This window comes from Tremella mesenterica, assembly GCF_000271645.1.
Source record: "Tremella mesenterica DSM 1558 unplaced genomic scaffold TREMEscaffold_12, whole genome shotgun sequence".
NCBI lineage: Eukaryota > Fungi > Basidiomycota > Tremellomycetes > Tremellales > Tremellaceae > Tremella > Tremella mesenterica.
Genome location: NW_006711236.1, coordinates 608,128 through 630,702, shown reverse-complemented (window position 1 = coordinate 630,702; position 22,575 = coordinate 608,128). Strand labels below are relative to the sequence as shown.

General features: G+C 44.1%; 8 protein-coding genes across 8 annotated transcripts; 5 read left to right on the top strand and 3 right to left on the bottom strand.

Moving 5' to 3' along the window:
• Window positions 1-661: 661 nt before the first annotated feature.
• Window positions 662-2,542, top strand: TREMEDRAFT_34172 (uncharacterized protein; the record flags this gene model as incomplete). Its single annotated transcript, XM_007006918.1, has 10 exons — window positions 662-889; window positions 1,021-1,123; window positions 1,227-1,320; window positions 1,367-1,470; window positions 1,513-1,524; window positions 1,622-1,743; window positions 1,787-1,847; window positions 1,886-1,945; window positions 2,046-2,280; window positions 2,404-2,542. The coding sequence occupies 10 exons, from the start codon at window positions 662-664 to the stop codon at window positions 2,540-2,542; spliced, it is 1,158 nt and encodes a 385-aa protein (XP_007006980.1).
• A 254-nt stretch (window positions 2,543-2,796) lies between these two features.
• On the top strand, window positions 2,797-4,868 carry TREMEDRAFT_45482 (uncharacterized protein). Its single transcript, XM_007006980.1, has 3 exons — window positions 2,797-3,218; window positions 3,661-3,706; window positions 4,166-4,868. Exons 1-3 carry the CDS (start codon window positions 2,877-2,879, stop codon window positions 4,810-4,812), a joined length of 1,035 nt encoding a protein of 344 aa, XP_007007042.1. The 5' UTR covers window positions 2,797-2,876; the 3' UTR covers window positions 4,813-4,868.
• Window positions 4,869-5,602: 734 nt separating this feature from the next.
• Window positions 5,603-9,046, bottom strand: TREMEDRAFT_45481 (uncharacterized protein; the record flags this gene model as incomplete). The annotated part of the gene is made up of 8 exons (XM_007006979.1): window positions 8,448-9,046; window positions 8,347-8,398; window positions 7,979-8,290; window positions 7,117-7,918; window positions 7,001-7,069; window positions 6,104-6,956; window positions 5,815-5,842; window positions 5,603-5,766 (listed from the first exon to the last, which is right to left on the bottom strand). Exons 1-8 carry the CDS (start codon window positions 8,940-8,942, stop codon window positions 5,603-5,605), a joined length of 2,775 nt encoding a protein of 924 aa, XP_007007041.1. The 5' UTR covers window positions 8,943-9,046.
• A 452-nt stretch (window positions 9,047-9,498) lies between these two features.
• TREMEDRAFT_19213 (uncharacterized protein) lies at window positions 9,499-10,357 on the top strand (the record flags this gene model as incomplete). The annotated part of the gene is made up of 4 exons (XM_007006898.1): window positions 9,499-9,576; window positions 9,750-9,814; window positions 9,921-10,044; window positions 10,274-10,357. Coding segments are annotated over 4 exons (351 nt in total), but the record flags the coding sequence as incomplete, so codon positions are not given.
• Window positions 10,358-10,658: 301 nt separating this feature from the next.
• TREMEDRAFT_64908 (uncharacterized protein) lies at window positions 10,659-12,755 on the bottom strand (the record flags this gene model as incomplete). The annotated part of the gene is made up of 4 exons (XM_007007085.1): window positions 10,659-11,375; window positions 11,601-11,820; window positions 12,088-12,268; window positions 12,494-12,755. 4 exons carry the CDS (start codon window positions 12,753-12,755, stop codon window positions 10,659-10,661), a joined length of 1,380 nt encoding a protein of 459 aa, XP_007007147.1.
• A 1,589-nt stretch (window positions 12,756-14,344) lies between these two features.
• TREMEDRAFT_69953 (uncharacterized protein) lies at window positions 14,345-16,651 on the top strand (the record flags this gene model as incomplete). Its single annotated transcript, XM_007007166.1, has 6 exons — window positions 14,345-14,509; window positions 14,726-14,974; window positions 15,220-15,397; window positions 15,670-15,859; window positions 16,093-16,174; window positions 16,517-16,651. The coding sequence occupies 6 exons, from the start codon at window positions 14,345-14,347 to the stop codon at window positions 16,649-16,651; spliced, it is 999 nt and encodes a 332-aa protein (XP_007007228.1).
• A 423-nt stretch (window positions 16,652-17,074) lies between these two features.
• Window positions 17,075-20,206, bottom strand: TREMEDRAFT_64906 (uncharacterized protein; the record flags this gene model as incomplete). The annotated part of the gene is made up of 13 exons (XM_007007084.1): window positions 17,075-17,504; window positions 17,610-17,795; window positions 17,963-18,069; window positions 18,248-18,646; window positions 18,694-18,966; window positions 19,013-19,248; window positions 19,291-19,324; window positions 19,378-19,411; window positions 19,462-19,474; window positions 19,518-19,793; window positions 19,866-19,909; window positions 20,007-20,147; window positions 20,196-20,206. 13 exons carry the CDS (start codon window positions 20,204-20,206, stop codon window positions 17,075-17,077), a joined length of 2,184 nt encoding a protein of 727 aa, XP_007007146.1.
• Window positions 20,207-20,902: 696 nt separating this feature from the next.
• Window positions 20,903-21,793, top strand: TREMEDRAFT_34426 (uncharacterized protein; the record flags this gene model as incomplete). The annotated part of the gene is made up of 2 exons (XM_007006949.1): window positions 20,903-21,335; window positions 21,471-21,793. The coding sequence occupies 2 exons, from the start codon at window positions 20,903-20,905 to the stop codon at window positions 21,791-21,793; spliced, it is 756 nt and encodes a 251-aa protein (XP_007007011.1).
• Between the last annotated feature and the right edge of the window lie 782 nt (window positions 21,794-22,575).

Genomic DNA, 22,575 nt, shown 5'->3' with positions numbered 1-22,575 from the left:
TCGCTCAGATCGATGGGAGTGAGTCGTCCGTTCGTCTTTCTTCAAAATCATTCCTTTCCGTATTAGTTGGACGTCTCACTTTGTTCGATACTGTTCTCTCCGGAGTCCGGTAGTCAAGTTATTTTGAATTTGACATGATGGGACCTGGAGACGGGTCGGTTCCGACTTTGTGGAACCGTGGTGGGATGGGAAAGGACACTAACGGGCTGGAGATGTTGGGATGGATGCTGATCTACCAGTCAGAGGGTTGATGGCTGCTGAGAAACCGGGGGTGATCACTTTCGTAAGTGGTCTTTTCATGATAGATGGGAGTGTCGCTAATCACGCAGAGGTGAGCTTGTTACCTTCTCTACCGTCTCTCCCTTTGGTTTCCCTCATTCCTTCAATCCTCGCATCCTCCGTCATACCCAGCTGGGATGTATCTCTTGTCCATTCGACCGGTCGCTCGATATCACCCGATGTCTTCACCCTGCGCAGCAGCCATATCTTCCGTGCATCCTGTCATGTTCATGTGGCATCGAAGCCGAGGTGGTATGCCCAGCCTGTGGACCGCACTTCGTCTCACTATCTGTGCAGAGAGCGACATGGAGATGATACTTAGGGCCCGCGCTGACATTTCAGAGCCGGTCTGCCCAACCCTGCAACCTTCCCCTTCGAATCTATGACCCTCAACCTCAAACCTTCCCTTGACTCTACAGCTCCGAAAGGTCCTACGTCTATCACTATCCAAGGTACAGATCTGGAAGATGCTTTACAATATGGTCCCTCACCTGGATTAGTAGGATTGAGAGGATGGTTGTCAGGTTTGCAGGAGACTGTGCATAAACGTCCGATAGGGGACAGCTGGGGGATTACTATGGGTACTGGAAGTCAAGACCTGATGGTCAAGGTGGGTGATTCCCTTCCAATCCGCATCCTGATATCCTGTTGTTTTCTCTTCGAAGTCACAAGGGGATCTGGATGCAAATTGCGACAGTCCAGTCTGTCAGATAGGCTGGTCACGGCAGGCTGATTTGGCAGGCTTTTGGAGCGGTCCTTAACCGTGGTGATCCAATTTTACTAGAAGCACCTCTGTACGCCGGAGTGTTGCCTTCACTCAAAAATCTCGAGGCGGAGTTGATCGGTGAGTTTTACTTTATCCGTCATCCCCCGTATCGTGTATTTTTTGCCGGCCATGTCTCGTCCTCAAAATGGGATAGAGTATGCATAGACATACTCACTTTCAGAGGTCGATGTGGACGATCAAGGTCTTTCAGCCAAGAACCTCGAACGGGTTCTCGCTTCCTGGCCTACGGACAAGAGACGTCCGAAAGCTGTTTAGTGAGACATTTCTCGTGACTCTCATGCTATGGATACTGACGTTCAGCTCTAACCCAACTGGTTGTAATCCTTCTGGATGTTCAGCATCGAGAGAGAGGAAATTAGAAGTTCTCGAAGTGTGCAGAAAGTATAATCTGCTCATGATTGAAGGTCAGTTTTTCCTCCCTTCTTTGACCTAACACTGACGGACAGACGATCCTTATTGTGAGCTCATCGTTCAATTTGATCGACGCACAACACCTCATATGACGATGTTTCGAAACGGAAGCTTGAAAGGGGTAGAAGATAGACTAAGAAACAGACTACCTCTCTTCACCTCTCCAACCAAGTTATTTTGAATTGGAAACAGAGGTCTTTCCCCACGGTGGTCATGTGATCAGGTTCGACAGTGTTTCCAAGCTTTTCTCAGCGGGTATGCGTCTGGTCAGTATATTCATCACTGTGATGATGGAAATTGATGGTTTAGGGTTTCGCCACTGGACCCAAGGCGCTTATCAATGCTATTGACGTCGCTCATGCCGGTAAGCGTGTAGATGAGTGTTACGAGGAAAGAGCTGATGAAAAGCTAATAACCTTCATACCAGTTCCATCTCCCAAGCCGTGGCTCTGGCCTTGATGCAACATTGTGAGTTTCCCCCTTATATGCTCTCTCTATCATCGTCTACACATGCTGCTACAATTTGAGATACGTCAGCTTGATGTGGTCGAGTAATGCTGATTTTCAGGGGGTATCAAAGGATTCCTCGCTCATTCTACCGCCGTCGCTCACTTTTATGCCGAACGTCGAGAGAAATTCGAAGCTCTAGCACACAAACATTTGGATGGATTGGCCACTTGGGTATCTCCTAAAGCTGGCATGTTCTTATGGATTGACATGTCCCCTTCGGGGATAGACGATTCGATGGAGTTGATAAGTAAAGAAGCGTTGGCCAAGGGTGTTTTAGCTGTCCCAGGTTTTGTGTGGGTACCTCTATTTTCCCCAGTCACCTTTTGCTCTTCTTTTGATCAATCCTGCAGGCAGATCTCTGCGTGTTGGTGATGAAGTCACTTTGGGATGTACGGACCGGACTATGCTGATAAAAGTTTCTACCCGCTCAAACGTAAAAGCGCCCATGTGAGAGTTTCGTTCTCGCTCGTAGATCTGGATTCAGAGGCTGAATTGGGGTTCCAACGACTGGCCGAGGCTATAAGGGATAAACGACGTCAAATGGGATTTGAGTGAGGTGTGAGTTGTAGAATAGATATAAGAGAGATCTTCATAGAGTTCAAGATGCATTCTGGGCTGAGAGGTGATTATCCAAAGCTTCTTCCAATGTCACCCCAAGATCATATGAAATGGAGTTGTTCAAGTAGAGTTGTGGATGGCAGGGTAAAGGTTAAAGCCGATGAACCGATGATCGAGATTTGTACCGGACCCGAAAACCCGGCTCTCTCTTTCTCTTTTCCACTGTTCTCCTACTTGAACTTGATCTATAACATATCTCTTTGTACATTGAATTCACCAAACAATTACACCATCTTATCATCCTATCCCTCTCATCCATCGGTAACTCAAGATGAACCATCAAAATGGTTTCTACCCAGATCCAGATCTACAACATTCATCATCCATTTCATCTTCTTCTTCCCCAGATCCAGATCCAGGTCCATCATATCAAATTCAACCTTCTTATCCTACTTCCATCCGGGACATCGGGACGAATGATGAAAGAGGAACAGTTATAGATGGTGGGACAGGAGTTATGGGGAATTTAGTATTTCAAGATCTTCATGCTTTTCTCGAAATGTTTTGGGCCAGATGGACTGAAGAGATGGAAAGGGATGAACCTGATTTTAGAGTTTATAATTTGCCTTTGGCGAGGATAAAAAAAGTTATGAAGAGTGATGAGGAGGTAAAGGTGGGTCTTTGGGTTTTGTTATTTTCCATATCTTTCCTTTTTTTTTCTCGGGGTTTGAGTGATGGGGTGGTGGATTTGTTTGGGTTGACGCGGTGGCTGGTATTGACAAGTTTGGTGGGATGTGATGTGATCAGCTTGGTGAGGGTGTGTCAGGGGGAGAAACGGTTGAGTCGGAGGGATTGTCGGGACTATCAACAATACACAATTGAGAGGTCGGGTGAACTCCTTAGTGGAGGAAATATGGGATAAGAAGGGGAGATAACGAGAAGTGAAATGAAGTTTCCACTAGGGCTAGTGAAGATAACGCCGGGGTGTATGATATGGATTCGAGGGGAATCCGCAGGAATAACAAAGAAAAAGGAGGGGAGGAACATGATGAGAGAACTGTTAGATGTCATTCAAATATGACGAGGAGAAGCATACAGTTTGAACTGACACATAGATGATCTCCGCTGAAGTTCCTGTCATGTTTGCAAAGGCTTGCGAGGGTGAGTTTTTTGGTTTTTTGTCTTATCCCGTCTCTTCTCTTTCCTCCCACCCTTCTCGCTCAACGTCTTGCCGTCGTATACCTCAGGATATCGGGGAACGATTGAGGAGCCTCACAATTCGCCAGTCTTTGAGGAAACACCAAAATCTCCACTTAAAGAATCATCACCATCCCCAGCCGATTCATATTATCCATTCTCCATTCGTCCTTCACTCCTTACAAAGCTACTCTCAGCATCCCTCTGCTATTTCCAACTATCAACCCATCCACTCCTCCTCTCCAATCCAAAAATTCGTTTCTCTAACCCCTCTCTCAATCCAAGTGAAACCCTTCGAACACTCCAACCCCTGAATTAAACTGAGCAGGGGATTTCAAGAATCAAATAGTAAACCAGTCTCAAACGCCTCAATAGAAAACACTTGCCTAAAGAAAAAAAGGAGAAAACACGCTCACACAAAAGTATTCATATCCGAACTCACAGGTCGAGCATGGTTAATAGCCGAATCGAATAAACGTCGTACATTACAAAAATCAGATGTAGCGGCAGCTATAGCGCATAGTGACATGTTTGATTTTTTAATCGATATTGTTCCTAGGGATGATAATGATATTACTTCTCATCCTCCTCCTCCTCCTCCACCACCACCACCACAACAACAACAACAACAACAAAATACATTACATGAACCTATTTCTCCAACATTAATTTCTGGGCCTTCTGGGAATTCTTTCAATCATCCACATGATCATAATTTCATTACATCTCCTGATATTCTACCAGATGGGAAAAGAGTGAAATCGAATATGGATGATCATGCAGAACGAGAAAACATCGGTGGGAGTTTAGATGGAAACGATAAGGTCAGATTGAATGGAGGGAAGTATATCAATGGGGATCAGACGCACGGACACGGAAACGGATACGAATACGAATACGAGTATAGAACTCAACGGGTCGATGGTCATGGAGAAGATGGGGTAGACATGGGTGGATTGAATGGGGGAAATAGGATAAGGGTTAATGGATATATTTCACAAGATGATGATGAAGAGATAGAAGGGGATGCTTTATATAATCAATTCGTTAGTCAAGTAAGTGATGGTTGAATAGGAAAGATTCAAAATTTCATCATATAATGAATGCACCTTGGGATCATATTTCGAGAGATGGTCTACCAACATTATGTACTTTTCTTAAAATTAAGAGTGTGGTTGTGTTGATATGGATTCACCGTGTCCATATACTTCACTCATATTCTTACACTCGTTGCATGATGGAGAGGTTGGATATTGAGAGGTCGGGGAAGTTAACAGGGTCACCTTAGTTGGATCCAGTGAAGAACGACATCAGTGGCCAGTGGCCAATGGGTCAGCGAAGAAGCGAAGAGGTCTCGAACAATGTGGACAAGTGTTCGGTCAAAATACAGTTCAAGTACAAATCATGCAACGGATCAATTCATTTGTCATCTCTTCATACTTCATTGTACATCTTTCACTTGATTCATCTACCTTTCATTCATAATATTCTCATCTCACGACGTTACCAATTCCTTCTTCTTATAAAACGACACTTTTTGTACTTGTATTTTGATTGTGATTACAGCAGGCATATATCAACACGTTTTTTTGACTAGGTACACAATTGGGTGTGATTAATTACAACTTTCTGAATCATCAATTATCTTTCTTCATCGTCAATATTGGGTGATCATACACTTCCATGATCTCCCTCTTTACTACTCCCACCGTCGGAAAGTCGCGTTAAAGGGGACGTAGTCTAAGAATAGAGTGTGAAGGTGTGGGAGATGAAAAGGATGAGGGGCGTGGGAGATTATGGGGAGAATGTAGGCCTGTGGAAGATGTAGAGGATGAACGAGATAACCGACTTAATGATAGACTAATTCCGGCAAGGGTCAACACATATAACTCCCGCAGTTTCATTCCACGGGTAAGACCAATCCGAAAGGTATTGTCTCACACTCGCCCCAAGTCGGATTTTCGAAGCGCCCCTGGCGGCATCTTGCGTACCGACATGTTTACCTTCTCCCACTACCACGTATACTGATCGTCAACTCCACATGATCCTGAGGAGACAGAACAGAAACTCACCGAGACCGCGGAAATTCTCCAGTTCGAGCTGCAAAGTCAACATTCCATCTTCTCATTTTCGAAGGACAATCCAAGCCATCTGGACAGCTTCGACGATTTGTAATCATTGAATCTCTCCGATGGGTGGACAAAGCATGTGTAATCTCTCATCATTCCAGAAGGGTTGTTATGATGTATTGGACAGAGATCAAAAGAAGGAGGGCAAGTAAGAAGTATCGGACAGGACGAAGAGAAGACGAGCAAAGATGAAATATTGTAAAAAGAAACGATGAAGAAAGCATCCACTCACCTGATCAAGGAACTGAGCCAAAATCTCTTGAGCTTCATTCCCATGTAAAGTATGAAGATCGATAACAGCCTCTGTCCTCTCTTCCGCCGACAACATATTTCCACCCGACACCGCTCTCGTACCTGCTACACCCAACACCACCCCTAAGCCTCCACCACACTCTCTTCCTCTTACAGACCTATCAAGAGGATCGTCACTCCAAGAAGGATCTCTTTCCCTAGCCGCCTTTTGTGCCTCAAGCTTTCTCTCCCTGACCAGTAGTTGAGCCGCTTCGGTAGCTTCGCTCAACATGCGTTCGTTGAGCGTTTTACCCTCTCTAGAGAATCTCTTGGCGGCTGCACCATCCCCACGACGGAAAGCGTCGGCAGCTCGGGCGAGACAAGCGTTACGTGCATGACCTAAACGGATAGCGAGCGCTCTAGTGGACATGTATTGCTCGTTAACCTTGGAACCTGTTTGTAGCGTGGGAAGTAGAGTAGGAGGTCGGAGAGCGATACGTGCTGATGCTCGAGGTACTGCAGGTACGGAAGTTCTTTCTGCTTCTAATACACGAGAACCAGACTGCGAGACGGGGGAGAACCGAGATCCTGCAATCTGGATGGAGGGAAGAGTGACAGGTCCAGGAGCGGGACGTTTGACCGCGTTGGCGAATCTTGTCCGCGAAGGGTCCAGTCGATTACCGTTGGAACGATTTATTCGAGCGGCGAGAAGATCGGGAAATTCATCTGGCGGTGCATAACCCGATGTTGTGGGAGTCGTTGCACGTGCTGAACCATCTGAAGAGAGCTCCACAGAAGCCATTGCTTGAGTGAGAGCAGAGGGATCGAACCCATTAGGAAGGTGATGAAGAAATCTAGGACATCAGGTGTGATCTCATCGGAAGGACAGACGACTCACTCGCAGTTTGGTCCTTTGGCACAATGTCCTCGCAGCCAGAAACGACACAAAGCTCGTTCAAGATCATGACTGCTTCATGAGCTGACTACACGAACACCAATCTTCTTTTCACTCACCTAAATCGACAGTCCGATCGCCGACATTCACCCGTGAGATAGTACCTGCACATCCTGACTGGAGGACCGCCCGGACTCCTAGGTCCATAGCCAGGACTCAAATTTCCATTATGAGTTCTCCCTCCTTGGACAAAATACCCATCGCGCGGTGCAGGAAAGTTTGTCGATACAGCACCTCGACCACCTATGCCGATGAGAGGGCGCGGCGAGGACACTCTCTGAGGAGTTGATGAACCTGATCTGGGCTGAGTGTACTGCGCGACGAGGATAGCCATAGCTCCTTCAAAGTCGTATCCAGCTCGATGGAGAGCATCCTCGAGTTCGGACCGAGGGACAGATGTGAATACAGAGGCCAAAACGTCCAGCGGAGTCATACCTGTGCTTGTTTCGAGAGCATCCTCCTCCGCTCTTGCCAGGTCTGCCCCTGCGAGTTGAGCCGCAGGATCTGATTGAAACGTTCCGAATGATTGTGCGGAGAGACTCGTATGTCCGCTACTGGATGAACCCGGCTCGAAAGGCTTAGCGTCGAGGTTCAGCGCGGATTGTTGGTGATGATGTAATTTTGGCAATCCAGTTCCAAATGGGGAGAACTCATCGTCATCGTCGTCTAGTATGATTCCTCTACTCGAAGGTCTGTCTTGAGGTGGGGAGAGAGACGTTTCAGGCATCTTGATAGTGGGTCTACTGGGAGTACCAATGGGCGAGTGAAAAGGACTGGATTGATCGCTGAATAGAGGTGTCGCAATGGCGAGATTTGAACCTGTCCTCGCCATGGCAGAAGCTCCAGAGGTGAATGGTGAAGCTGATCGAGGTGGTTCCGGTGGTATATCTTTCCATGGATCACTAGGGGAGAAGGAAGCACTGTGAAGGGGTACAGAGATCGAACGTGGGGAAGGATTAAAAGTGATGGCTTTTGCATTGAGCATTTTCGAAGCTGACAAGGGTGAACCTTCAAGTGGAATATCTGATTTGGTCAATGCGGAGGTATGAGTAAAAGTAGGAGTTTGATTCGCAGATACTGAAGGTGATAATGGTCTTCCCATGGGAGTACGAGTACGGAATGATGGGAGACGTGGAGGTGTGAATGGTCGAAGAGGTGCTACAGTTATCGCAGGTGATGCTCTTGGTCTTGTGGGAGTCAAATGAGGGGCGTAGGGTACGTTTTCGACGTCGTCTGTTTTGATCAGCTGATAACTTTGACATTCCTTTGTCATAGGAAAAACGACGTACCTCTACGACGATGCATACAATCTAAACAAACTTGTTCTAAAAGCACTTCATCCTATTTCATCAGTCATATTAAACTTGATGTGAAATTTGAATAAACTTACCTTTCCTAAAGTACCAAGATAAGGTCGAAGTAATTCTTTCAATATTTCTTCTTGATCATTATCAAGTAATTCAACTACACGTCTTACCAATTCTTCTTTTTCTTTGTTCCCCACAGCTCGTGTGACATTTGGACGTGGCGTTTGTAATGTCATAGACGAACGATTTGGATTTTCAACGCCCTGAGATGATTCCTGAGTGGGATGATGAGTCGTTTCATCGTCCGATTCCCCACTAGAGGAAACGCTGAGTGGATGTTGAGCGCCCTTTCGAGGAGGACTATTCTCCAAGCTCAAGAGTAAGTTGTGAAGGTAATAACTTAAATGAGGGTAGGTGGTGAATACCGATGTGGTAGGTTTTAATCCAGAGGTAGAAGATGCGGGAGAAGGTGAAGGAGAAGGGGAAGGAGGAGGTACACCTAAACCGAGCATATTAGAAGTTGAAGCTAGCTCTGAAGAGATGGTTTCGCCATCTGACGCGGTTACCTTTGTCGTCATGATTTATCAAAGTTGTCAAGTATTTTCCCTGTGAAGATTGAGGAATGTGGTAAGGTTTGAGGAAAAGGTGATGTGATGGGGATTATGTTGAAGAAAGAAGCATCTAGAGGATCAAGTGTGAAAAGTATGAAACTGTATTGTAAGGAGAAAGTGTGTGAAGGATGTGACCGGGGGGGGGGGGGGGGAAGGCAACCTTGAAGGGTCATTCATACACGACGTCACACTTCTAATACTTTCAATTTTCCCACGGTCGTCAATATCTAACCTCTCACCAATGACAACCCTCCAATGTCCAATCTCTTAACGTTACTCCCTACACGTCAAACCACCCAAGTCACCACATCCAACATCCATGTCCAATCAAGCCCCTTCAGCAGCACAAGTACCCTCTGGTGTAGTTCCAACACCTTCGAACCCTCCTGCAGTCACTCCTACCCCAGCTGTGGCCGGACCATCTTCAGACGTTCAAATGAATGGGGTATCAACCCCAACTCCTAATGGTCCTGGTGTCATGCCTAATGGTGATGTCGCTCATCTCGATCAAATCTACACTCAGAGGAGAGAAGAAGAAATGGCTAGGAGGAATAGAAGTTTGGCAGAATTTTTAGTCATGTTGGATAAATATAAACCATTGGTTGGTGTTTCCACCATCCCCCATTAGAGTATAATTAACTTTCTTCCGTTTTTAGTCGATCAGTCAACACCCATTATCTTCCCTCACAACTACCCATTTTCTGATCATAATCTTGTGAAGATCATTCATCTTGTTTATAGGCGATGGAGAGAGAACGGATGACTGACGGATAGATACCAGAAGAAGTGACGGAATATTACCTACAAAAAGCAGGTTTCGAATGTACAGATCCGAGATTGTCAGTCCTCCTTTCGTCTCTCTCTTAACACGGATATCATGATCTCGCTAATGAGAGTCATTATAGTTTCTCTAGTAAAAGTCGTTATAGTGTCGCTGACAAATAGAAAAAGATTACTCTCATTATCAGCACAGAAATTCGTTTCTGATCTCGCGAGGGATGCTCTGCATTTCGCAAAGTTACGTGTGAATGGGACGGCTGTAGGAAGAGGACGTCCCGCTTCGGGTGTAGTGAGTATCTTCTTTGACATAACCCCACAAAGCTGTAATTCTTTGTCCACTTAATTACCACTCTGTCTAAAATCACATCTTGATAGAAGTGGTCAAACACGACACTCTCATGCAGTGACAAGTGGGAACCGCACGATTGCTGCGTGAATGGTCATGTAGTGAAGTGCAGAGATGACCCATTCTGCTGTTGAGAGTGATAGTAGAGACGTGGATTAGAACTGATCCGTAGGACAAGAATAGAATAGTCCTAACGATGGATGACCTTTCACAAGCTTTAGGTGAACATGGTGTTGATCTCAAAAAACCAGATTACTGTCAGTGTCCACTTTTCTTTCTCTTCACTCAAACGACTTTCTATCGGACCGACCTTACATTTTTCTGGACATCTGCTGATTCACCAGACTTGTAAAAACCTTCTTTCTAAAATATTTGTATAATCCTCACTTTGTAAAACCTTCCATCGTACATCCACGAAAAACACTCGCCCCATATGACCGATGCATGACCTTACTTTATGCCATCGCACTGATGACAAGCCCAAATGTACCATAACATGACTATAACTACAACACTACTTATCCATACTTCAGACTAAACATCATTATCATCATGTATCATATTTGACGAGTTATAGGTTCTAAAACTAACGACTTCACTTGTCTCATTCTACTCCCTCTCAAATTCCCTAAACTACCAGAACGTTTCCCTATCATCCCATTTTTCTTAGGAGAAAAAGTATATGTCGTCATGACCATCTTTACCGTTCCTATTCCCTTTCCTCCCATTTCTCCTTCTCTCCAAGGAAGATCCGATTCTGAGGCTCTCTTTCGTCGATTCTCCACAAAACCACCGGGGCTTTTCTTGTGAGGAGTTCTGAGAAGGCGTTCACCACTCGAAAGACATTTCCTGATGTGTCGACGTTCAGAATTTGACGTAGTGGAGTTCAAAGCTATTTGAGCTTGTAAGATTAGTCTTGTCATTTTTTCACCTAACAAGTCTAATCTTCTTTCCATGTCATCATCTTCTCTCCCTACTTTGTCTGCTACCTCCATTGTGTCAAACTCGTCCGTTATACCCATCAATGCATGTTCAGAGGTCGACCTAAAGTCAGGTTCTGATTCGAGGGCGTCGGGATGACGTATACGATTTCGTCCTTGAGAGGGAAAATGATCGGAAAGACGTTTAGACGATAGAGATGAATATGATGGAAAAGATGGATATGAAGGGTAAGAAAGATGCGAATGATAAGATGGATAATTGGATTTAGATAGACGTCGATGACGATATGTTGTATGACGTGATGTAGAAGGAGTGATGAGTGGTGTGGAAGTCTGCAAATGAGCGTTTCTCCCCAAAAACAGCTTGAAACCGTCCATGTCACAGTCATTCTCACTGATACTCAACTGAGATGGACCCTCCAAGTAAGCAACCCATCGAGAAGCCACGAAATCTTTACGTATGAGAGAACTTGGAAGTGATGTTCTTCTCATTGACGATCACTTCAAACTCCGTAAAGGTAATCATCATACAAGGAGAAAGAAGAATAATGATCTCACCTCACTCAATTCTTCCCATTCATCGAATGAGGTATGAGGCACTTCAGTGTCTTCGTAAGCTGGGGGAAGGTCCAATCGGGGGTTATCGAAATGACTCTGATCTTCTCTCTCAGTGTTTGAACCTTCTGGTATTCGATTCGATATGATAGGGTTCGTAGAAGGGAGTTGGGGTGGCTGGGATGTAGGAATTTTGGATGAGGAAGGTCTGTTCGGCCAGAAACTAGGAATTAGTTTCGTCTCATTTAATCGCTCAGATCTTTCGCATTGAGCGCTTTCATCCTCAATTGGGATTTAGATGTCTTCCAATTGGATAACCCGTGTTTTAGTGGGATCATAGGTTCTCAGTCGGATCATATCTTTCGAATGGAGTGACATGTTTCAAATAAGTGATATGTTTCAGATAGGTTCGAGTGATTTACAAGAGAGGGAGAAGTCCAAAAGTGGTCAGGTGGGAGGTTTGACTAGGGTAGAAATGGACAAGACTCACCCAAAAGTCGCACCGATGACCATGGCCTCTACAGCATCTTTCATCCAACCTTTCGTCTTGATTTCGTCTCCTATTATGTTTCTCTTCCCATTGGAATCCGTTTCCTCAAGAGCCGTCCGTCCTGTAATGTCTCTAGTAAGAAGGTCGTCCAAGTCAGGCGGACGGTCGGTATTTGAGAACACTACTATCAGCCAGTCTTCAAGTGCTATCACCATTATGCCAATATGCCAGGATAGAAGATAGAGGAACCATCGTCGTCTGTGATATTCAAATGGAAGGTAAGATGAAAGTTCTCATGATATGGAATGAAGTATGAGGTGAGATGTAAGATAGAAAGTGGCAAGGTGATTGTTCTTTATATGGCAAAGATAAGTTAAGATGAACAGATTAAATTTGACCAACTTACAAGTAGATAATTCCCTTTCCACTCTCTCTCCTACTTCCCCAATTCTCTCCACACGACCTCTTCCTAATCTCATATCCACGTCCACTACCGCTTTCGCCCTCGTGGTTTTAGGCTGCCATCCTGGTTTGGTGAGACTCGTTGGTCGTGGCTGTGGTAAATCAGGCCTACAAGTGGAAGAACTGGCTTGAGATGGGTTAAGAGGACGGGATGGTTTGGGTGGTCTAGATGGACCTGTTTGAGGTTGAGTGGCTGATGGGATCATTGGGTTAACCTCTTCATGAGAGTAGTAGTCGAAGAAAAAGTTGATTGCACGATTTCAGTCGGATGAGGTGTGGGGGGTACGACAAAAGTCATAAAGCTGAAAAGAGGATCCTACCGGTGGAGCTGAACACTCTCCGATTACTCGTACTGATGGCTGTGTGGGAAGAGAAAGAGTAACGACAGGAGAGACATGAGGATGGCCCAAGAGGATGATGGATTCCTTTCTCAACTTTGGACGCGATCATGACGCGATTTCTTCTCTTTTTTTCACGTTTCATCTTTGATCCCTTCCTCCTCATGCAGTCCCACTACTACTACTACTAATGCACCCATTAGGACTCTCTCCGGTCAACATGCAACTATAGCAATCATCTCGAGGTCTGCACATGCAGTTGTCCAATTGTCCTTCAGAGTGGTGATGTTGAGAGGTAATCTGCTATACACTAAACCAATCAAGTTTTTCTTGACTCCACTGAGGTGACCGACTTGAAATCACGCTGTCAAGTTCCAAGACGCTTCAAGGTGGGCCTGAGGCGTGAGGCTTGTATCCAGGAATGTAGGTCGACCCATGTACTGTACTTAGTAAGCATGAGGTATGTACATGATCTCATATACCAATCGACCGTCATCCCACTTCACCTGGATGGTGAGTGCCACCTCTTCTTCTATGTATCCCAAATACAAAACTCGTACTCGTACAAATGTAGGTACCATTGTAGCCGCCTATAGTTAGCCTACCTCTAGCCATGTATCTTGTAGCTTGTATCTTGTATAGCTTGTAGCTTGTACATCCGAATCAAGTCCTTATGATATTCATCCTTTGACGGTGATAAAACTGAGTTTAGTTCGTGATCCATGTGCTTCGGTCAACGGTGTTTGCTCGATTCCCTTCATCCCTTTACATTCATTTAGATCCTTAGTCCTGACTTGTGTATGTTGTGTAAGCTGATCAGTCCTCGAGTATGGTACAAACGTTTCTCTACTGAACCGCCGTCCCAATATACTGTGCCATATGGGTCCACAGATCCACAGAATCACATATTCACGGATAAGAGGCGGAAGAGAAGAGGGAGGGGAGAAGTCGGCCATCCGGGTAAGGATAAACCATTTCTTCTCTCTCCACCTTCCTCCTTCCCCCCCTCCCCCACTCATACGTGATCTATGACGCAAAGGTAATGCATACTATCCTTTCCCTTCAGGGTACTAAGTATTCATTAGATCCGCTGACTTGACTGCGATCGAGTCAAGTTGAAGGATCATAATGATGTAGAAACCCACGAGGTCCCCAAAATATCACTCGTTCGAATATATATATATACATATGTATATTCGTACTCCTGGTGATTGTGAGAGGGGTCAAAAAGGAATAAAGTGGTTTTTTATCGTCAACAAAAATGTGGAAGAAATCAAGTTTATTACTTTTGATTTCACTCGTTGGAACATGTCTGGGTCGAAGTGTGAAAAGGACAAATGATGTGAAAAGGTTGAGACAAGATAAAAGATGGTTTCCTATATCTCCTAAAGTTGTCATCTTCTCGTATGTAGTCTGAACAAGATCTCATGAAATGTCAATCAAAGCTGATATGCAGCATGTATGCGGATGAAAATGTTTGGGTCGAACCGTTCGAATTATATGCCAATATCACAATCCCAGGTTTATCACCTTTGTTCCCTCAAGTACAATGTGATTGGAAAGGAGAAATATGTCATATAACTACTGGAGAAGCAGAGATTAATGCTGCTTGTTCCGTTTCTGTGAGTTATTCCTTATCTCTGTCATTATAACCTACCTTAATCATGATCTATCTCCGAACGTGCGAAATTGAGGATCTATTCATTCCTTCATGTATTACTGTTCTAATCATTTTTCTCTCCCGTACTTTCTTCACAGATCGGTACTTCTAATGGAGAAACAGAGGGGATATATGAAGGGTTCAACCTTGATAAAAGAGAATAAACTTCTGACATTAGGCACTCCTCCTGTCACCCGATTTCGACCTAACTTCCACTTATTTCCTCATAGCAGGAATAGCAGGTGTTAATCCTTTTACCGGTACACTTGGATCTGTAGGCTTAGCACGTTGGGCAGTTCAGGTAGCTTTGGCATACGAGGTCGATTCTAGACAAATACCTTCGAATTGGACGACGGGTTATTGGTTAGAAGGGACTGAAGAACCTGGTCAAGCACCTGCTGAGATTTATGGTAGTGAGGTTTTTGAGGTGATTTGTTTTTGCTTTTCTTTTCTTTTCATTTTCTCATAACTACGATCCTGCCAATTTCCCATTTGTGAAAACTCCTTATTCTATCGAACTTCATATTCCGGCCCAAGCTGTTGTCCTTGAGGGGTCGCAGGGTTAGAGATCGTCCAAGTCCGTTTCCCATTACTCATACACCGTCTAGAAGGTATTCGAAGAGTATAAGGACGTGTAAGAATAAAGAATAAAGTCAAGAACTAATCGTCAAGCTCAATACCAACCTCCGTGACGCCATAATGCCTTATCTCGATGGTGTGAAATTGAATGACACTGAGGCTGCAATGACTTATCGTGCGAATTACGATTACGCTCCGGCGAACCAACCCCCACAGATTTTCTTCGGAGATGTCGCAACTTCGGATGTATATTTCGCCGGAAGTTTATTAGGTGAGTGAAGATATCCACTTTCATCTGAAAACCCAATTCACTTTTTATCTAATTTCTCAACCACTCTACTACAACCTCCCTTAATATCTCTGAACCTCTTTGGCTCACTACTCCATATGATGGTTCCGTTTCGACTGTTGAGCCTCAACTTCCAGAATTGAATCATCGCTTGGTCGTGGGAATCTCATGTCAGGGATTGAGGGGAAATGTCACAGTTGGATAATTGAAATGGAAGATGTACAGTATGACGGGAAAGAAAGATTGACCACCAGGTGAAACATTTGGAAACATCACGAAACTCTGGACGAACGATACTGGAGTCTACGCTCTTACAGCTCAAGAAGATAATGCGAGTTTAGAAGCAATGGTCAGAGCTTCAAAAGTTGGTTTGATGGATATTTCCAGAGTTATATTAATGAGGACTGCTAGTGATTTCGATAGAGCTCCTCATAATCAAGAAACGTGAGTTTCTTCCATTTTTTCCCCCCTTCAACATCATACAGTATAGTACTGTATATTCCGAACAACTCGGATTCTCTCTCTTGACAAACTTATCATTCACTTGATACTACTCCACGATGGAATATTTTCTACTCAAGAAACTCTTTGTCCTATCCTCGTTTGAAAGGAACATTAGAGAGGTCACGAAATGGGATTGAAGTTGAAAAAGGATATGAATGAAGTTGATCAAATAGGGTTTATTCTTTTGAATATAATCAAGGTGGATACGAACCTGCTTTAGCTAATATACTAATTGCTGGTCAACCTATCGTTGAGGTAAGTTTGATTCCTTTTTTTTCTTTCATAACGTTTTTTTTTCTTTCCTCGCTTCTCCTGATAGTCTCTTCTCTTCTCCTCCCCTCGCCCCTTCTCTTCTCTTCGCTTTTCTTTTCATCTTTGTCTTGCTTGTCCGTCAGGCATGAGTGGGACTATCACATTTCCTCCATCTCATCTTCTCTTCATCAGTTTATCATCTTGTCTTCACCAGTCTATCGCATCCCACACCAAATCACACTCATCACCTACTGCAAGTCTCATGACCTTATGTTCAAACTTAATATGCTTCAATCATATCGTATCAAATGTGGAAAAGGATATACTAACAGAGCTCATTCCTAGGGTATAATCAAACACTGGGAACAAAAATACAAAAAAGGTGTAAAACCTCAAGATGGATGGTTGTACAATTCAGACGTTTTACATACTTTGACAACACGTAAACGTAAGAGAAATTTCGGTAGATTTCGGGGTTGATCAAACTCTGTGATCTACCTGACTAGAACAAGAATCTTGAGAATGGAGTATGAGGTCTAGTCATAGGTAAATTGGACATTGGACATTGGAAATTGGATCATGGACAGTAAGATATATATAGGAACAAAAAGGCTTTATGGATAAACTCAAAGGTTGAATGAGTGGTAATGGATTAATATAACACCTTATAGCTACTGACCGGTTCTCATACTTTTGAAAATGATGTTTGAGTAAAAAGAAGGAAAAGAGATATAAAGTATGCATTTCTATCAAGTCAATACAACCTATTGTACTTTGATTGACAAGAATTTCTAAAATCCCAACAAGATGATCACTCTCTTTCCTTTCCCCCCTCTTCCTTTCCTTTTGTACGTATGTACTACAAAGTCCTCGTGTAAGGTGAAAGCTACATTGAGATGACAATCAAGAACATCCACCTGAACAATAACCTCCATCACCTAACCCACATCCAAAACAACTGACAGGTCCTAATCCCGCACTGGCCATACATAACATAACAACACTTACCACCCCTTCCCCTAAAACAAAACCGGAAGCAGCTACAATAGCTAACAAAGGTGTTTCTCCTCCATTATTTCGAGAAGTACGATAAGACACATAACCTCCTATTAATCTAGCGAGTGAGAAAGAAGGTGAATTTAAAAACCCAACTGCGAAAGCTATACCGGATGGGAGATACGGTATGAGGTTTAAGATGAGAGGATAGGAAGAAAGATAAGGACGTAGAGATTTGATAGATGAAGTAAAAGTGAAAAACATTGAGAATATGAGCATGAATGGTATTACGTGTGATGGAAGATGTCCTTTGTTTAAAAGTCTAGCTAGATTAAGCCTATGTTATTAGTAAATGATATCATGCTCTGAAGGCTTGACAGACTGGTTTCTTCTGATGGGGAAGGGAAGGGAGGGTGGGGGGGGGGGATAGGAGAACACTTACCATACACCAGCGGATGGTACGGTAAATTGTGGTCCGGGGATTTGATAAACTGAAGTATAAAATTTATATCCTGCGGAAGATACGAATACACTAGCTAAACTGCCGATCAATTGACCGTAGAATTGACTTCGAGGAGAAGCATGGAGTAGATGACCAGTTTTGAGATCTTGCATCAAGTCACCAGCTCTATGAGGGTCAGCTGCGTGGTCGGTGATGCAGCTAAATTTTAGGAACTAGCGGTGGGTCTTTGAGATACTGAACAGGGACTGTACATGAAGCTGGACAATCATGGGAACGGGGGAGGGGGGGAGGAGGGGGGAATCTGATAGGGCGGGAAGTGGAGGATAACTTACTGCTGAGCACCAGCTTCGGCCACACCCCCAGCAATGATATTGGCCACTACGTTGTTTGGTTGTAGAACCGCGAATAGTAATTGTGATATTTTTCCAATACCCGATACCTGACATCAGTCTTTTATACTGAGAATCTCGAAACCTCTGCACCGACTTCCAAGCCGCGAACTCGAGGGATTGCCAGGGAACCAGACTTAGCCCTCACCTCAGGACATTGAAAAAGTCGGACTCAGGTAGGGAAGGGAGGAGTAAATGAAACACAAAGGGGAAAAAGGAACAACTCACAGGGTTCAAATCCGTTTCTCCCAACGCACGAACACCGATCAAACTAAGTACACTAGCCAAAACCAACCCAATCGCCGTCGCCCACGGTCGTATCCCATCACTACCAAAAACATACCAAACCAAACCCACTCCCAATAACCCACTACCTCCTAAACCCCATTTGATCCAAGAAAACGGTACCAACCTCTCTGGTGGTTCGATCTCCGGATCGTCATCTTCGTCTGATAACGGTTCGAAATAATCCCCATCCATAGAGTTCCCAGGGGAAGAGGATTGAAATACTTTCGGACCGGTTTGACGTTGTTTGTAATGTCTTATAGAAGTGGAAATGTATGATATGGTGATTGGTAATAGGGAGATTATAGATTCGGCAATCATTATAGCTAATGCTATCCATAACTATCCCATAAGCTTGTGCGACGCAAAAAGGACCGAAACAAGCTTACGATCCATCCTCTTGCACCGTCATTGGTGGATGATACTTTTCCCGGTGCCCAACCCATATGTTTTGATAGAGGAGAGAGAATAGCCCATCCTACTAACATACCAGCGTTCATTGATAAAGTCACAGGGAAACCCATGATGATACCTTGACCAACGTATGAGAGCGAGGGAGTAAAATACCACATCCATTCAGAGGCGGGATAGGTACCGAATGGTAAACCGAGAAGGTCAAAGATAGGGATAGAGAAGATAATGGGAAACATAAAGCTCAAAAGCTGTCGAGTCAGCTTGACTGCATAATGGCTCGATAGCTGACCATACCGTCAATCCTCCACTAGCAGCAAAACTGATCCCTAAAACCCACCATCCAGAACCGCCCATTATGTCTTGTTCTTTTTCTTTATGGTTGTTAGCTGCTTGTTCTCCATTTATACCCCGCTCGCGAGAGAGTGACCGAGAAGAGCGTGATAGCGCACGGTACGCAACTGTGGGAGTTGCGAAACCTCGGGAAGGTGGTGGTGCTTTATGCAACAAAGCGATGAGTTGTGCCGTGGCAGCTGTTCATAAGCCTGGTTCATGAAGATAGCAAAGGGACATACTGCCAGAGGGAAAAACCAATTTCTCCTTGATGATCTGATCAATTAGCCCTCCTCATCTATACCTCTCTGGAAGTTGAGTAGACTCACGACTTGTCTTCGTAATGGTGCAGCTAAGAAAACCCTACATTGTCAGCTGTAGTCGGACGATAAGTATCATCTGGTGGAGCTTACCCGAAAAAAGCAACTGCACAATCAGTGTGAAGTCTTTATAAAAGAAACTCACTCACCGGCTAAACACCACAACACTAGGTTAACATAAGTCAATGAGATCGGTCCTCTACCATCCTGCTCCACAGTCATCATCTCCAAAGCTGGTATAATCCCCACCAACCCAGCGGCAAGAGGCATAGTGCCCGTAGCCACTGCCACCGTTTGTAAGATGACGTTTTCTTGCGGTGTGAACGTCCTGATACGAGGAAATAACCGTGGCAGGGCATCGGGAATGACTTTGAGTAGAGCAAAACCGACTAATGCTGATTGAAGTGCCATCATAGATACCCATCCTGACTATGAGCCATGACTCGACCAATTGCAGCTCACGACATTGTGACAGAGGATGAGAAGAGCGGTCTCACCTGATTGTAATCCTAGGTACAAGTTGGTAGCGCATATCAGCACGCTTGATGATCAGCTTTGAGCCTCCTGGGGGTCTAGCTGGAAATATAATTCACCAGAAGGAGTGATATTGGGAAGGACAAGACAGAAGAAATGCTCACCCGACTAAAAGCCCGGTAAAGACGGCTCGAAAGGTGAAATCACCTTCTATGACTTGATCTTCTTCCACTCCGTCAAATTCACCATTTTCCTCCTCCTCGTCTTCTGCCTCGAGTATCGCCGTTCTGGAATAAGTTGGGGAGCTGTAGTGTAAGCACCGTCCAGATCGATGAGGGTACGAGCAATCTCACATTGGGTCCATGATTCGCGGGAACTTTTACGCCGACCGAGTACAATACTAGACAGTGGTAGAAGGCTATGTATACAATGAGTTGGGCGAAGAGCACCCAGTGGGCCTCTTGGAGGCTTAAGTAGGAAGGGATTCAGTCGGGAGTAGGTAGTTGTGAGTGAGAATGAACGATGTAGAGTGGAGAAAGAGAAGAAAGAGGGGACAATCTTGGTCATGCGATCGGACCAAGCCGAAGTTGCAAGTCGTCTTATGATCTATGACTTGGTGCTCTTTCTTTCACTGTAACTCTTGACTCTCACTTCTTTGCCTTGTGACCTGATCAATTATCGACTGACGAGTGTTGTATTGTAACTGTAACGATCTCTGGAAGAATCACGCCACTCGAAAAAATCTACGCTTATCCGTCGTCTCCAATCCAACTCATGTCGATCTAAGTAGACCTCAACTTCGACCGTCTTTCCCCAACACCCCAAACCCATCTATCCCTATACCGAACCCTGTCAGCCTTGTATAAGTACCGAACCCACCAAGCTTCTTCACACCTTTCACAATTTTCACAATTTCCAACCTTTGTACCGTGGATGAAGCGTGAAATTAGCAACATAAACCAATCCACCATCGTATGTGACATACACCAACATCATTCCACAACTACGGTCATTTCATTGTCGTCAAAAAACTGAATCTCCCACCCCACCCACCCACAACATGCGTAAAGGAGCAGGTATATCAGCTTTATCTCGTCATACAATAACCTCAACATCTTATTCAAATTTATCAACATCACTTTCAACTCAACAATTGAATTCTTTACAATCTTCTCTTTCTCAATTCCGTGAATCTTTATTATTATTCGCACAAAAACATAAATCTGATATCCGATCTGATCCAGTATTCAGATATAAATTCCAACAAATGTGTTCTGCCATAGGAATAGATCCTTTACAATCTTCTTCTTCTTCTTCTTCTTCTTCGTCGTCGATGGGATTTTGGTCAAGATTAGGATTAGGTGAATTCGCATATGAATTAGCTGTACAAATTGTCGATGTTTGTATTTCTACCAGAGGTTTGAATGGGGGTATGATAGAGATGAATGATTTGATTAAAAGGATTGAAAAGATGAGAGGGATATCTAAATATCGTTTTCTTACTCAAAAACATCTTCAAGAATCCTCGGATGGGATGAATTTAGATGGTATAAAATTTAACAAGGATATCATTCGGGAAAAGAATGAAAAGGTCGATGAAGGGGAAAGAGTGGATAAATCGATCAAAGGTTATATAACATCACAAGATATAAAACAAAGTTTAAAACTTTTACAACCTTTAAAAGCTGGTTATTCTTTAATTGTTTTAGGTGAACAAACTTGGATAAGAAGTATACCCAAACAACTCGATATGGATCTTTCTCTTTTACTTGGAATAGCTACTGTTACCGGAGGGAAATTGACAGAGGGGAATGTGGGATCACAAACTGGTTGGGAAGAGATTAGGGTGAAAAGGGCTTTGGAAAATTGTTTAGATTCAGGTATGGGTTGGTTGGATGGGGTGGATGATAGCGTTTGGGTTTTAGCTGCGATGGAGGGGGAAAGTGGGTAACGGGGGTGTCGTAGAGAGAGAGTCACGGAGGGGGAGTTCGGCGAGAAATAAATTTGTGCGAGAAAGGCAAGAGGTGGGAGAACGATACGTGTCAAGAAGAATACCAGACAGAGAGAGTGAGAGTGGAGCATCCAAGCAGGTAGTGTGGAGAGATCTCGAGAGAGGAACGAATCAAGTCAAGACTCGAGAGAAGGAAAGAGACCGATGGGATTGTATGTACCGAAACGAAGAAGTAAGATTTCATTGCACGATGCATGATAATTCCCCCCCCTAGGACTCAGCTAATTTTATACTGATACAAGAATCATACTGATGGTTCATCAACAATGTAGGTATTGTATGTAGTCTGTGAAAGACTTTTGAAAAACACCAAATTGTCCATGAAGGGAAAAGAAGAAAAAAGAAAAGATGTTTTGATCAAACTTTGTTCACTAAATTTTATTGAAACCCCCTCTCTTTGATTTATCACTTCACGAGTCATTTCTTCTTTCCTCTTTTCTCTTTCCTTACTCCTCTTTGTCCGTAGACGTCATCTCCCGTGCTGTCTTCTCTTCCCTATTTCTTCATCTGATCATCGTCCCGATTATCCCAGTCTTTTGTCTCCTTTTTCCTTCTTGATCATCCACACTTCCTCTATCATATCTTCTTCCACACAAACCTTCCTCGATCTCGTATCCGTCCTCTTGAAGACCGTTTCTTCTTGAGCTTATAACTCGTTGTGGCCTGGTACAGGGCAGCTATGCTCGTCCATATTCCTCATCTCGATACACGTATCGATGTCA